The sequence below is a fragment of the Rhinoderma darwinii genome, chromosome 4 (assembly GCF_050947455.1).
Source record: "Rhinoderma darwinii isolate aRhiDar2 chromosome 4, aRhiDar2.hap1, whole genome shotgun sequence".
Taxonomy (NCBI): Eukaryota; Metazoa; Chordata; class Amphibia; order Anura; family Rhinodermatidae; genus Rhinoderma; species Rhinoderma darwinii.
The window spans coordinates 266,667,016-266,683,759 of record NC_134690.1 but is presented as its reverse complement, the minus strand read 5'-3'; the positions used below and the strand labels follow the sequence as shown (position 1 = coordinate 266,683,759).

Below are 16,744 nucleotides of genomic sequence, written 5' to 3'. Positions count from 1 at the left end.
TAGTACCATACACTGTACTCCTGAATATAATAGTACTATACACTGTACTCCTGAATATAATAGTACTATACACTCTACTCCTGAATATAATAGTACTATACACTGCGCTCCTGAATATAATAGTACTATACACTGCACTCCTGAATATAATAGTACTATACACTGCACTCCTGAATATAATAGTACTATACACTGCGCTCCTGAATATAATAGTACTATACACTGTGCTCCTGAATATAATAGTACCATACACTGTACTCTCGTACAAGTGCTACGGCCCCTTCAAAACAGCTAATTGGCGGGTCCCAGGAGTCTTACCTTCCTCTTCAGCCGCGGCGGAAGTTCTGTCCTCTCGATGTGCGCGGCGCATAGCGCTGTGACGTCAGGACCTCCGCTGCGATCCGGAACCAGGAAGGTCCCGGGAGTCGGACCCAGACACATCAGCTATTCATGGCCTATCCTGAGGACAGGCCATCAATGTTTAGGGACTGCACAACCCCTTTAAGCCTACGATGTAGCAGGCTTAGGGTATGTTCACACGGCGGGGGTCCGTAACGGCTGAAATTACGGGGATGTTTCAGCCTGAAAACATCCCCGTAATTTCAGCCGTACCGGCATGTGCAGGCGCTTGAACGCCGCGTCAATTACGGCCGTAATTAGCGCTGCTATTCATTGGAGTCAATGAATAGCGGCTCCAATTACGGCCAAAGAAGTGACAGGTCACTTCTTCTACGCGGGCGTCTATTTACGCGCCGTCATTTGACAGCGGCGCGTAAATATACGCCTCGTGTGAACAGACAAACGTCTGCCCATTGCTTTCAATGGGCAGATGTTTGTCAGCGCTATTGAGGCGCTATTTTCAGACGTAATTCGGGGCAAAAACGCCCGAATTACGTCCGTAAATAGGCCGTGTGAACATACCCTTAGAGGGCCCATGAGACAGGATCACAGATTGTGTGATCCTGTCTGCTGGGCCCTGTATCTAAGACAATCACATGGTAGGCTTAGATACATGGCCCATGTGTGATCCTGTCTGTGGGACCCTGTATCTAAGCCTACCACACTGTCGGTTTAGATACAGGGCCCCAGCACACAGTAATCTTATACTGTATAAGATTACGGTCTGCTGGACCCTGTATCTAAGCCTACCTTGTGGTAGGCTTGGATACAGGGTCCCACAGACAGTATCACACATGGGCCCTGTATCTAAGCCTAACACATGTGTTACTAATAGTTTTTTGTGTGTTTTCTTACAGGTTCGGTCGTTGGACTACGTCGGATTCCAGGACTACTTCGATGACGGCTTTTTATATTATCAATAAAATGGTTAATGAGGGCTGTGTGTTTTTTTTTTTTATTTCAATAAAATATTTTTTCTATGTCTTTGTGTTTTTTTTTTTAAACTATATTACTACCGCCTTAGTAATGGCCGCCGGCTGATTGACAGCATCCATTGCTAAGGCGGGGCTTAGTGTTAGCCGGTGCAGAGGCGAACACTAACCCCCTTTATTACCCCGGTACCCACCGCAACCAGGGGTGCTGGGAAGAGCCGGGTACGATCCAGTACCTGACCATCTGTAGTGATGGTCGGCCACTGGGTTGGCCGCAGGCTGGTAGTATCAGGAGGGGAAAGGCCAAAAACAGTGGCCCTTCCCACCCTGGTAATGCTAGGCTGCTGCTGCTTTATTGTATCTGGCTGGTTATGAAAAATGGGGGGGAACTCACGTCATTTTAAAAAAAAATAATAATAATAATAATTGGAAAGAACGATGTGGGGTCCCCCCCAATTTTCATAACCAGCCAGATACAACACAGCAGCAGGCAGCATTACCAGGGTGGTAGGGGCCACTGTTTTTGGCCTTCCCCAGCCTAATACTACAAGCCTGCGGCCACCACGGTGCCTGACCGTAACTGCAGATGGTCGTGTACTGGTTCGTACCCGGCTCTTCCCAGTACTCCTGGTGGCGGTGGGTACCGAGGTAATAACGGGGGTTAGTGTAGCCTCTGCACCTGCTAACATTAAGCCCCGCCTTAGTAATGGAGGTTGTCAATCAGCCAGCGGCCATTACTAAGGCGGTGATAATAAAGTTTAAAAAGATACAAGCACATAGAAAAAATATTTTATTGAAATAAAAAAACAACCATCATTAACCATTTTATTGAGAATAAAAAACGCAGTCATTGAAGTCCTCGTATCCGAAGTCCAACAACCGAACCTGTAAAAAAACACAAACACACAAAAATAATCAGTAACACATAAAGAAGCAAAATTATTATTCTTACCTTTCCTGGGTCCAGCGCTGGAGCTGCAATGTCAGTGAGCTGGGCCCTGTATCTAATCCAATCATGTGTGATACGGTCTGCTGAGTCATTGTATCTAATCCTATCATGTGTGATACTGTCTGCTGAGCTGTGTATCTAATCCTATCATGTGTGATACTGTCTGCTGAGTCATTGTATCTAATCCTATCATGTGTGATACTGTCTGCTGAGCCACTGTATCTAATCCTATCCATAGTTTATAGGGTCGTAGTGCTATAGATATGCGGTCTCCTATACACCTTTTTTTTTTTGGGCGGACACATATGTATTAGGGTATGTGCACACACACTAATTACGTCCGTAATTGACGGACGTATTTCGGCCGCAAGTCCCGGACCGAACACAGTGCAAGGAGCCGGGCTCCTAGCATCATACTTATGTACGATGCTAGAAGTCCCTGCCTCGCTGCAGGACAACTGTCCCGTACTGAAAACATGATTACACTACGGGACAGTTGTCCTGCAGCGAGGCAGGGACTCCTAGCATCGTACATGCACTGTGCACTGTGTTCGGTCCGGGACTTGCGGCCGAAATACGTTCGTAAATTACGGACGTAAAAAGTGTGTGTGCACATACCCTTAGGGCTATTTCCCCTGACATTTTAAGCCCTTAGTGACGCCCCGGCTGCTAGTGCTGAATTGTTGGGTCACTTAGACCCAGGGATGCAGCTGAAAGCTGCGGACCGTCGGCCATGAGAAGTTTGGGGGGGGGGGGGCATTATACTGTGGCATTATACTGTGTGGGTTGAACTGGGTGTGTATGGGCAGCGATTGGTTGAGGTTAGAGAAGGGGCTAAATGAAAAAAAAATAAGACACGGCGCCGCAGGATTTGTCCCTCTTTACATTTCAAAATTGTGAGGTATGCTGTAGGTGTCCTAACACTTTTGTGTGTATGTATATATATATAATCAGTACACCACCAACATACTGTTCACCACAACAGTCTCTTCCTCCACTGCTTTATCCTTCCTAGTAAGCAAAGCTTTTTAGTGTAATGTGGGGACCCGTTCATTCCACCTGCTACAGAAATGCCGCCTGAGGAGAGCGTGTGGTCATGTCGCAGCGCGACTGCCAGTCTTTCATGAACTACAACTACTCTACCATATGACTAATATCGTGCAGCACTTTTCACTATCACACAATGCGCAACAAACAAATCGAAGTACACATGGACGAACACTGCCAGCGGCAGACACTCCAGAGAGCGGCGCCGACAATTCCCCGCCTCTACCCCCGTGAACTCTCGCGCAGGCGCTGTACTTTGCCAGACTCTGCCATCCTTCCCTGTTCGCCTCTGTGGCCACCTTTCCTGGCACCTGGCCCGCCTAATACGCGCCAGGCTGATGTGTGCGCCGAGTGCCGCCCCGGGTCTGTGCGCTGGGGAGACCTTGATAAGAGAGCGCTGACTTCGACGCTTGGCGGAGAGAAGCAGCAGATCCTGCGGTCACTGGACGAGCAGTGGCCAGCATTCTAAGAGTAAGAGGCGCGGGTAATGGAGGGTTGCTTCAGTGAGTGCCGGGCAGGGTCAAGGACGAGCTGCGTCTGCCGCTGACTCACTCTTCCCAGAAGGAAGGACGTGAGGATATGGAACAGGTCTGCGAGACGAGTTCCGTAACTGCTGCCGCCCGGCATGTGACCTCAGACCCCGCAGCGACTTCACGCTGCCGTTCACATGACACTTCGCTGGCTGCTCGAATTTGGGCTTCCAATGTCGTGTTCCATTGGGCTGAGCTGCGGCTTCTAGTAGTCCTGTACGTGTATGTGACCGGCCATTAGTCTGGTGGGATTTGTCCCTGGCGTTTTATGCTTCTTTTCTATGTAGAATATATGTGTAAGTAGATATGTATGTTCTATTACTTTCTCATGTTTGCATTTCAAAAGGTTTCTCATGTCTTGTGTTTTTTTCCTCCCCTTTTATAGTGTCGGGTTTAACTATTGGTTATGACCCATCCCCCACTACTACTGACCATATACTGTATATAACAATAGACCGCTGTACATTCTGCATTGTCATTTATCTCTAAAAAGAGCTTCTAGATAAAACCTTCATTTCCAAAGAAATTTCAACCCTGGACAGGAGTTCAAGTAGATAAATATCATTTAGGTTTTAGGGCTACACCGTGACTTATTTTTTAGTTGCACGACCTAAGATTGCAAGGTCACGTTACTACATTGCGCCGAATGGTAGAAAAATGTGGTCGCAACTTGCTGCGACATGACAATGCCCAGAAATCCACGCCGCCTGCTCTGTGTGATCGCATTTACTATCGTTCGGCGCGACTGGCAGCGCAACATTACCAATCTTAATGTTGCGCAGTCGCCGTGTCGCCCTCGCCTATTTTCTTGTGTCGGTCCCACTAATATCTCAGATGCAGTTTTAGTTTATTAATGGGGTTCTTCTATTTGGTAACTTGTATATTTGTCATATTACAGTTTCTGTAGTAGTTTTTTATTTTTTTTATTATATATATATATATATATATATATATATATATATATATATATATATATAGTATGTGTGTGTTTTATTTTTTTTTATTTTTCCAGAACTTTAAAATAGAGAACGCTGTTTGCATGTGTGATCCAATGTTCGTGACTTGCTGTTACGATATTGTTACTGACAATGCATGCCGTCTACATCTGTGCGTTGCATCTTCATTTCTTATAAATCTTCCCAAATTGGAAACCATAAGTATTCCTCTATCCTGCACCTCTTTGGATTCCCTTAGAACTGGTGCTACAGTGACTTTCACCATGCCAGCCCCCCAATGAAAGCATCAAGCTGGCACTGTGAACCTGTAAATCTGCTGTGCGAGGATGAAAATTGACCATTGCTTTAGGTTTTACATCAAGCAACTTATTCCAGGGAATGTCTTCTTGTCGCACAGCATGTTAATAAGGTTGCACCCTTCTGCAATCTTAATGTTTTTAAATGGGATGCAAAATTGCAACGTGTGCTTCCACAGCCTATCCAATGGCAAAATATATATATCCCCAGATGTCGTGTATTTCATGCAGATTTTCAGTGTGAATTTATATTACATTGCTAGTGAATGGGGATTTACGAAACGCAGCAGATTGTAGACAAGCTGGGGAATCTTAAAATGTATCTGCCCTATCTGTCGCAGAATTTTGCTTCGGATTTCACCATGGGTTGTGCAAAGGGTGAGATCCAAGGCCAAGTTTATGGCAAATTCTGACTTCGAGGCTCTGTTCATGTCACCTTTTGGCACCCTTTTTGAAGGTACGGTTTTATTATTATGGTATAATTTACCTATAAAACCAGATGCAACCGGACACACAAATGATGCAGGCTCCCTAGTCTCTGCCCAATTGAAGAACAGGATCCAGTCGGATCCTGTTTATTTTACAATAGAAGGGAATGGCAACAGGATATCTTATTTTAAAGGTACTTTTTTTTTTTTTTTCTTGAAGCAGAACCTTTCAACAGCATTAAAACGTGGTGTGGATATAGCCTAAAACGTGGTGTGGATATAGCCTAAAATGTGGTGTGGATATAGCTTAACACGTGGTGTGGATATAGCTTAACACGTGGTGTGGATATAGCCTAAAACGTGGTATGAATATAGCCTAAAACGAAATCCTAAATTATTTACACTGCATGTCAGCATAGCCTTAAACGAATTGTTTCATCTGGACTACCACTTTCCATGTGCCCTATTAGGGTGGATTTACTTGACATTTCGACTATAAGCCACAGCAGAGCAGCTAGAAAGAACGTCTCTCTTCTGGTGGAGTCGGTACAACTTTGTAAAATCATTGCTTATTCATTTAAATGGCCACCATATAATGCGTTATTGTGAGGTGGGGTTGGGGTAAATGGAACAAACAACTTCAGAAATGTTGGACTAAAGTTAAGTGAAGGTAACAATAGGCACTATACTCAACGGGTGTTCTTAGCTCGGACTTTTAAGCCGTATCCAAAGATTATGTTGAGGTGGCCGGGAGTACAGAAACTGTTAAGCTACACTGTTTGACTAGCTCCCATAGAAGTGAATGGGAGTTACGGTAACTTATACAATAATACATAATAAGCTACGCTTTTTCCGTAACTCCTAATAAGTTTTATGGTAGTTACGGAAACCATGTAGCTCAGCAAGCCCTGCTGTTTTTGTACTCCCGGCCACGTCGTAACTCGGTGGCCAGGGAGCAACGACCGCGGGACAAGGTAGGATGAGGTAAGGGGTCCCGTTCTAGAGGTAGGTTCGGACCCACATCTATTGGACATGTATGGCATATCCTGTAGATATGCCATAAATGTCCGAAATGAGAAAACCCCCTTTAAGTTTTCAGTCCTGTGCCCATGTTTTTGACATGTATCCCGTCATGTTGATGAAAGCATTGATCAGGCCAGAGTGTTTTTTTCATGGCTTGGTTAACCAATGGTGGCGTCACTGCATGTCTATACAATATCACTACGGTACCTTCCTGTACTTTACAAAGCTCTGTATTTGATGGTGCTTTAAACCGTACCTAACTTTTCAGATGACTATTCAGAATAAGTTGTTGTGGGTGAACATGATGAATAAGACTATTTCTGGCCATTATATGACTTGTGTTCTTCATTTTTAGCAGTTTTGCCCATTGCAGGCTGTCTCTATTTCTCAGCTTTCCCTGAGCAGGTGGGTAGAGCCTAACTGCTATCATATCTCCCATACAGCACACACAGAGCAGAGAACATCCTGAACCACTATCTCTTTATAGCACACCCTTTGAACTAGAAGCAGCATGGAGGAGATTATACAGCAGTAATAAGCAGTGTAGCTGAAAATCTTGCACTGTAGTGAGATATAAATCTTACCAGCAGCCTGTGTCTCCTCTGTCTCTGCTCCCTCTTCATGAAACCCCTCTCCATAGACCCCCTTTGCGCATCTGCTCCTGCACCCCTCTGCTAGACACCCCGACTTCCTGCACTCCGTCTCTTCTGCTCTATAACCAGAGACGGATTTTGCTTGACAACGGGGTGGACAGCCAATTACAGGTAGGGAGAAACCTAGTGGCAGTAACTTCACACAGAATGAATAAAACTAAATTTTAACAGTAAGTAAATTACAAAGTTGATACTTAGCAGGTATACTATTAGATCAGCATAAGTTGTTTGAAAAGTTAGTTTCCATTAAATATCTTCTGCCTCTTGTGGTGTTACTTACATGTTCAACCACTGCATGCACTTCGTGGTTTGTGATTTTCCTTTTTTCCTCTGGGCAATTTTAGTGTATTTTTTCAGTCCATAATAGGCACAGTAAATTGGAAAAGCAAAATGTCAAGTTTTGACATAAATTTAAGTTAAGAAACCTCTTCCGTTTGTTTTTTACTAAGGTTTTAGCGTTTGTTATAGAAAATTTCTTCTAACACCATAAAATGATATAAATGCAAATTTTTTTTAGCATAAGCTTTAGGCTGGATTTACACAGCGCCTTGCTTAGTTTTCCATTGGCATTTTTAATTACGTTTATTTGAGGTAAAAAATGCTGTGGCCAGATGTTACCTTAAAGTCTAGTGAAATATTGAACTCTACATACAGTGTTTTGGCTTGTGGTGTTTTTGGGTTCAGTGTGTTTTTTTTTTTGTTTTTTTTTTATCGTAGCTTGGGTATGACATTTAAAATATTTCATAATAAAAGAAACAAAATTTTTTTTTTATGTAAAAATGGCATAACATTTTCTACGCCAGATGAAAACCCTGTGTTAAGGATGCCTTAATGTATGTGCACCTATTCGCACATTGTATCTTCTCACGTGTCAGGTATTTAAGATGCTAGCATTAGGGGGGCAGTTGCTCCACTGGTCACGAGAAAAAAGTGACCACAGTGCTCTTATCAGTGCCATGCCTTTTCTGCTGGTAACTGATAGATCTATCGTGCTCATCTCCAAGCTATGATGGTGGGTTCTCCATTGTTTGTAATGGAACTTCCACGTCTATGTGGAAATGTGTGAGCTAAAGGGGTATACTGCTTCTAGAGACCATAGGGGCCAGCACCCAGACTCTAGTATTGCTAAATGTGCTACTTACATAGGAATTATTCACATTTCATAAGTATTTATTTATATTCATATACACTAATATTTTTGAGCTGCTGCCACCTGTGGGAGCACAGTTGTAGTATGGACCACTTATGTATTACGGCTTATACAGAGATTGTCCCTTTATCCTGAGGCCAAAAGTCCACCTCCAGCAAAGAAATGAGTGTTTTAATATGGATTGTAAGGCCTTCTTCACACACCCTTTTTTTTTTTTTCCCAGCGTTTAAATCACATGCACCATGCGTTTCATGCGGGTTTAATTACGTTTTTTTACATGTTTTTGGGCACTAAGATGCGTATATTGAAACTTTTCTTTCACATCTTATATGCACTGCCAGCTTCCTCTCCTACATAGGGATGCACGATGCAAAAGTTTCGATACCATGCACCCCCAAACGGTTCCATACTGTTATTTCATGTATTTCGGTACTAGGCTGTGTGGCCGCACAGCTCAGTATTGTAACACATGAATGTATTAGAGCGGGGCTGCGGCTGAGTAATCTAGCCCGTGCCCCGCTCCTGAGTCCTGACAAGTGCGCGGGGTCAGGATGATGCGATGTGGCCAGCGCTGAACTAATGAGCGGCGGCACTGAAGACAGAACATGGCGGGTGCACTGCAAAACACCCCCATTTTCTGTCTTCAGTGCCTGAACTGCCGCTCAGTAGTGCAGCGCCGGCCGCATCACCTCATGCTAACCGCACGCGCACTTGTTGTCAGGAGCGGGGCAATGGCTGTATTACAGAGCCGCAGCCCCGCTCTAACGCCGGAGATCAGAGAAACCTCTCATCTCCGCCTCTATTCTCCTGAATGCTGCGATCAAAGCAGTTATGACTGAGAAACATGATGGGGTTAATTACTATTAATGTGAGGCATATTCAAATTTCATCACACCTCATGCCTCACTTCTTTTTTTATATTACTGTTGGCAAAGTATCGTTTTGGTATCAAAATCGCAATACTACACCAAGTATCGGTATCGAAGTCCAAATTGTTGTATCCTACATGTTGTGTTTTCCATACTGGCGACAAGTCATTTGACCACGATGGCCTGCTGCTGTAGCACGTTATCCACATCACCAGTGGGCTGGGACTGGCCCTCTCTGTAAGGTAATAGGTCATCAATATTGATGACCCATCCTCACATAAAGGTAAATCGGAGGTGTAAAAGTTTAGAGCCAGAGCTTAATTTGAGTATGCGTAGAGGACCCCTTTATGAATAGGGATTTTCATCTTCAGTATGTAGAGAACTCAACATTTTTGTAATGTAAACCCAGTTTCAGCATAGTTGTAAAGCCAAGAACTTGAGGACTGTGTTATATGACTGAGGTGCATGCAGTAATTGGCGCATCCAATAAATATCTATATGGATATGAATGAATAAAATCATAAAGATCCATGTAGAGTGGAGTCTCAGATCGAGGACTACTTTAATCCAGGGTGTCCATTACTAAAATTCAGCACTTTTCTTGCTGAACTTAATTAGACCTAATCCTAAATTCTAAGAAAATCCTTTAAGCAATTTGTTTAAGGCCTTATTCACACGAACGTATTTCACGTCCGTGTTGCGCGCGTTAAAACAACGGATGTCACACGGACCTATGCGATTCAATGGGTCCATTCAGATATTATGTTTTTCACGCAAGCGTGTGTCCGCTGCGTGAAGCTCACTACATGTCCTATTCTTATGCGGTTTTTGCACATCACGCACCCATCAAAGTCAATGGGTGCATGAAAATCATGGGCAGCACACGGACGCACATCTGTGTGCTATCAGTGATTAACGCAACAGTTGCTAAAGAAATGATGGCGAAAAAACCGAAGGTGTATTTTTTTCTCAATGTAAAAACCGTGCGAGATACGGATGACAAACGCGCGTAAAAAGCACAAACGCGCGCCATACACTGATGTCACATGGAACTGCAATGCAGGAAAAACACTGCGTTTCCTACGCGTGCAAAACGGACACGTTCGTGTGAATAGGGCCTTAGAATACAATAAAATCAAATACTTTATTCAGTGTATTATAAAAAGGGCAAAACGTATGGTTACACTAAAGTTTCACCTGGATTACAACGCATAGCTCCTTTATTAATAATTCAGTAGTCGAGGCACTGGGGTGAGGAGCTGGGGATTGCCCCACACCCCTTACCACATCAGATGCCTATACCAGAGGTCTTCAGCCTGACTTGGTGCTTTTTCTCAGTCGCACACATGGCAGTTCTTTGGGGTGCATGTCGTGCACTGGCTGCTTTATGCTCCGTGTTACTATCACATGGCACGCTTCAATGAGTGCCCCTCACCCGGGAAGAACGCAGCCCACTCTAGAATGTCGTCTCCAATCAGGTAAGCACAATAGGTGTAAGAGGCGCTGCACTTTTCTATGCCAGCCTCTGCATTTAAGTAAAAATATGTGGGCTAATAGCTAGGAAAATGATGTATTAAGGAGCAAGCTACAGAAATACAGCCGCAGGGAAACCAATTTTCCTATGAGTAAATACTGTTAGGCTACTGTATAAGTATCTGAAATTGTTACCCAGTTTTTGTATTTGTTTTCAGGAGCCTTTTGCTTCTAAATTTAGCAATTCCAATTCTACATTCACATGATTTAAGCGTCAGGTTGTATTTCACCTACCTAATGTTTAGTGTTTATATGACACTCACAGATGTGAGGTGCATAAACAGAATAGAAACGTGTGTTCGTTCACTACGAGGTTGCAGTGTTATTTCATCAGCCTCTTGCAAGAAGATCCTGATCTTTTTGCGTGTATGTTTGCCAACAGCACTCTTAAATCTGCAATAATAATAACTCGCACTTAAGGAGATTGTATTTTGGACATATTTTAATTCTGTAATATAATAAATATGTAAAATAAACTTTTTACTTGTATAATAGGAAAATTAGGATTTTTTTTTCATGTTATAATTCACCTTCGCGTGTGTGTGTGTGTGTGTGTGTGTATATATATATATATATATATATATATATATATATATATATATATATATAGTACATTGATGTATGTCTTTGCATTGTATTCAGAAATATACACAGCATATTATTTTTATAAGCAACATGTTGTAGAAGTTCATGCCTTCAATACATAAAATCATCAAAAATGGTGTGAAGTTGTTAGAAAATTCCATAATTATAATAGTCCATATGTTAAGTTGGTATGTGGAGAAAGTTTAGAGAAGAGGAAACTTTGAAGTTTTTGTTTATACAAACTGAAGAAAAAAAAGTTCTCCTAAGAAAAAGCTGGTGGCAGGAGTGTAGAGGAGCAGCATATGGCATTAAAAGGAGCACAGCTGGAGGTAGCATTTCCATCTGAACATGATGTCAGAGCAGCTGACAGCTTGCCATCCCTCAGCCTTTTATTCTAACACACAGCCAGGGAGTTAGTGTGTGCAGAGCTGTGTGGGGAAAAGGTATCTTATTCCTCTCTAACATCCTCTCCACTTTGCATCTGTTTGTCAGTCTGGTTTTTTTTTTTTCCCTTCTTTTATTTATTTAATTTTTTTTATTTTCTTGAGTCGATCAATATACAACCAGCATTCAGCACTTGTGAAAGGGGAGTACATCATCAGGTCTATGTATAAAAAAGGTAGGACTTGCAGTAAATGCAGTTGTATATTGATGATCGTTTCTTATGTATTGTTTTCTTTATTTTCAGTGTGACTTATTTCATCTTTTGGTAACGGTTTCTCTTTAGATCTGCCGTTTCCTAGAATTCCTAACATTATTAAGGACTTTTTGTTTGTTTTTGTCATTGTCATATATTCGACTTCTTTCTGCTATGTAGATGTGGTTAAAATAAGGAGTGCACGATGCATGTTTATTGGTTTTTGTTGTGGAACATTGTAACTATTCACCATCCTCGTGTTGCAGATTTTAAGCATATTAAGTGCTCCAAAATATCTTATTTTAGTTTTAAGTGCAGTCATGTTTGGCAGTCTGAAAGTACCGAGAAGGAACAACGGGCCTAAATTAGGTTGTCGTCAATTCGATCTATTAAGTGTCCTTTTCACCGTTCCTATTAAAAATTCACCTTCATCTTTTAGACTTTTGTGTCTGCATTTTCTGGATCTGCCTGTCGTAGAAATATATTGTGCGTTTTTTGCATGTATTCTCCGTACTTGTTTATGTACTAGCAAACTAATTTAGAACTTGTAGATTTGAGCTGCTTGAATTGGCCAGACAGCTGTAATCGCACTCCTCTATTCTTAATCTCTTTATCTGGGCAGCAGCTGCCATATGGCCACCGTCAGCTGGATCAGATGTTTATAAGCTTCCTTCTTCGTCCCTCTGTCCTTTCAGCCTACTAATTTGATCACAGCTACCTTGTGAGCTGCCCTCAAATCTTTATTTTTAGCCCTCTTAAGGATTAGGATTGATGTGAGTTACAGGGCACTTAAAGTGATTGTATTTGTTAATCTTAGCATTCTTTTGTTTTTGTAAAGATAATGCAAGATTATTTTATTGTAAAACATATTTGGTTGCAGAAATAGTTTTTTTTTTCTCCTTTTACATAATAATGTACCTAATGTGATACCTTGTACTACTTGTTTAGCTCTACACACTAGGTTTACGAACAGAACATTTTATTACGCTAGCATGGCCTGACTAAAGTATGAACAAAGTAGAAGATCAAAATCCCAGTATTGAGTTATATGGCTGAAAATAGGCTTGCTTTCAAAACTTTAATGATCTTTTTTGTTCACTGGGAAAAAACGTATTATGAAGGTCATGTCCGTTAGCGATGCATAGAATATCTGATCTGTGAAACGTGTGTAAATTTGTTTCTCTCGTAAAAGTTCTGTTCCTTTTTAAAATAGCAGTTCTAGGATTATTACGTGTGAGTTATGTCTAGCATTTGCTTATAGATTCAGTAAACTAAGATTTATTTTTCAATTTTATTTTTAATAAGAATCATGTGATCCCTTCTAATATAAGATTTCTGTTTAGGTTATGAAGACATTATGGATTTTCCAGAACACAGCAGACATTTGCTACAGTGTTTGAGCGAGCAGAGAGATCAAGGATTTCTGTGCGATTGTACTGTTCTGGTAGGAGATGCCCATTTCCGAGCTCACCGAGCTGTACTGGCTTCATGCAGCATGTATTTCCACCTCTTTTACAAGGATCAGCTAGACAAAAGAGACATTGTTAACTTGAACAGTGACATTGTTACAGCTCCAGCCTTTGCTCTCCTGCTTGAATTCATGTACGAAGGGAAACTCCAGTTTAAAGATTTGCCTATTGAAGATGTTCTTGCAGCTGCCAGTTTTCTCCACATGTACGACATTGTGAAAGTCTGTAAAAAGAAACTGAAAGAAAAAGCTACAACTGAGGCAGACAGCACAAAAAAAGAGGAAGACTATTCAAGTTGTTCAGATAAAGTAGAGAGCCTCTCAGATGGTAGTAGCCACATGGCAGGTGATCTGCCTAGTGATGATGAAGAGGGTGAAGCGGAAAAATTAAACATTCCTAGCAGAGGTGATTTGACAGCGGACTCTGGGAACATGTGGTTGAGGTTGTCCTCTGATCCAACCAGCATTACTCAAACTAGTGCAGAAACTGAAACTCACACAACCGCTGTAAAAACAGCACCTAGCCCTTGCAGCTCAGCTGGCTCCTTATCTGGGAGGTCTAACACTTCCATAAGGGATACAGCAGATTCAGACTGTGTCCTGGACCTGTCTGTGAAATCAAGTGTGTCAGGCGCAGAACCACTGAGTACCTCCTACTTCTCTTCACCAGAGACATTAAGAAACAATCTAGTTCATGTAAAGGTAGAAAAAGAAGCATCTTGTGATGAAAATGCTATAAATACTACTGAATATCATATGGAGCAAAGCAATGTAAAGGAAGGCATAAGCAATGATGTAAGGACACATTATGAGTCCGTCCACTTGGGTTCTGTACGAGAAGATTCAGTCTTAAGAGAATTGGATCACGATGAAAAGGCAAGTGATGATGAAATGATCACTCCTGATAATGAGAGAGTTCAGATAGAAAATAATATGGACACCAGTCTTCTTCCTTTTGTTTCAAACATGCTTAATCCTGCCGGGCAAATCTTTATGTGCCCACTTTGCAACAAAGTTTTTCCAAGCCCACATATCCTTCAAATTCATTTAAGTACACACTTTCGAGAACAAGATGGCATACGAAGTAAACCCACTAATGATGTCCATGTCCCTACCTGCTCTCTCTGTGGTAAGACTTTTTCCTGTATGTACACTCTAAAACGTCACGAGAGGACTCATTCTGGGGAAAAGCCTTTCACTTGCACTCAGTGTGGAAAAAGTTTCCAGTACTCTCACAACCTGAGCCGGCATGCTGTGGTTCATACACGGGAGAAACCGCATGCTTGTAAGTGGTGCGAGAGAAGGTTTACACAGTCTGGAGACCTATATAGGCACATCAGAAAATTTCACTGTGAACTGGTAAACTCTCTTTCTGTTAAAAGTGAAGCCTTGAACTTGCCCGGGGTGAGAGACTGGGCTTTAGAAGATAGCTCTCAAGAACTTTGGAAATGAATGCAATGTATGTTCATGCATGCATACAAGGTCTAATGTTATGTATGCTGCACATACACAAATGCACTGTCAGTGTATTTAACAAGATGTTAAATATCCCTTTTACACTCAACCTAAAGTTTTCAATTTCGAGAGAAATCAAAATTGTGTTATGCAAATATCAATTGAGCCATGGCATTATAGAATCTGAGTATCACATGGAAAATCATTTGTTAAACGAATTATTTATTTGTTGCGTATCAGTGTTGCACTTTATCAGATCAACACGTCATAAGTCTCTACACTGAATGCTATTTTAAATCAATTTATTCTATTTATTTTTGTTTGGTGGAATTTGGGGGGGGGGATTTATGCTCGGGTCGGTTAACACTGGGAACTGTCTAGTGACATTATTTAATTTGCAGATGATTTCTGTGGTAAAGCTACTCGATATAAGTTTTACTCTAAACTGAGAATATCCTGCACCTCCTCATCAATTAAAAAAAGCAAAGGGATAAATGCTTCCACTTAAAGCTAGGCTTAATTTTTTACATTTTCTAAAAACATCGTCAGATTCCGTAATGGTTAAAATATGAATTGTGAGCTTTTATTTGTGGAAACCTAATTTGAAATAAATAAGAGGATTGTGAACGGTAGTTAAATGTTCAACTTGGCTTTATAACGTATCATTTTTGTATAACTTAAATTCATGAGGTGTTTGTCAAACAACTTGAATGCTGCTTTTAATTTCCTTCTGTTCACTATTTAAACAGAGCCGCATGAATAGTTCTATCCTGTACCTACAAGATGATAATTTATTTGAATATTATTTTATCTGCGAGAAATATGCTGTTAAAATTGCAACTTTGTGTTCTCAAGATGAAAAATTGCACAGTGTTGTGCGTGTATTTTCTACCTGTTTTTTTTAAATCCGATTTAATCTTAGCCAGCACATACCATGTTTCCTGAAGAATACACCTGTTTACAGATGCAATATATAAAATACCTATATAAAAATGTGAATTCTAACAAAGAGAAATATTGAATGAATGGCACTTCAATATAAAATGTTTAGTAAATTAAAAATTGTATACATATTATTTTAACTACTGTTGCTTGCATTAAGACAAAGCTATGACCTAATACAAACACAGGTATCATTTGAGTTCTATAAAAGCAGTGTTTTGCCTGAGATTACTTAGCTAATTCCTAGGATTGTTTTTTTGTTTTTTTATATATATACTAGACTGATGTTGTACTATAGTAAAAAAATACATCTTCTGTGAAAACTCATAAATGGGTCTTCTGGTTTTTTATTTCTATTTATAGACGATAACCACATCTGAAGTTAACATCTGAAATGTACAATTGTTAATATGAGATGTTTCTAATAAATGGGAAACATGCTGTTTTTGTTATTTTTATCAAAATCTTAAGACCTAGTAAAATGGAGACAGAAAAAATACATAATTCAGTGGAGCGATGTGTTTGTACTTGAAGTTTTTATACTATTATTTAAGAATGGCAAATTGAATTGAATAATATGGATAAGACAATCAATGACTATTGGCAGTTTATTTTGCTTTTATTTAGCATTTTAAAATTTGTGATTTGTGAATACATTTATTCAACAATTAGACTTCTGTCTAGCCTTGACAATCATTGTTTTGTTTTTTTCCAGGAAAGGGGTGGGTAATTTATTATTATTATTATTATTATTGTTTTAATTTTGTATTTCGTGTATGTGTTCGATATATTTCAAACCGTGTGAAATTTCAATAAAACATAATTTGGGGAACGTGTCATCAATTTAATGAGTTTTGAGATTTCAGTATTTTTATTTACCCACCCTTTGCAC

General features: G+C 40.8%; 1 protein-coding gene across 6 annotated transcripts; it reads left to right on the top strand.

Moving 5' to 3' along the window:
• The first annotated feature begins 3,604 nt into the window (after nucleotides 1-3,604).
• Nucleotides 3,605-16,681, top strand: ZBTB18 (zinc finger and BTB domain containing 18). 6 transcript variants are annotated; one of them, XM_075862458.1, is made up of 2 exons: nucleotides 3,605-3,798; nucleotides 13,331-16,681. In XM_075862458.1, exon 2 carries the CDS (start codon nucleotides 13,345-13,347, stop codon nucleotides 14,905-14,907), a length of 1,563 nt encoding a protein of 520 aa, XP_075718573.1. In that variant the 5' UTR covers nucleotides 3,605-3,798; nucleotides 13,331-13,344; the 3' UTR covers nucleotides 14,908-16,681. The 6 variants fall into 6 exon arrangements, with proteins under 6 accessions (XP_075718573.1, XP_075718571.1, XP_075718577.1 ...); XM_075862456.1 differs by lacking the exon at nucleotides 3,605-3,798 and adding an exon at nucleotides 4,005-4,153; XM_075862462.1 differs by lacking the exon at nucleotides 3,605-3,798 and adding an exon at nucleotides 10,543-10,710.
• The last annotated feature ends 63 nt before the right edge of the window (nucleotides 16,682-16,744 follow it).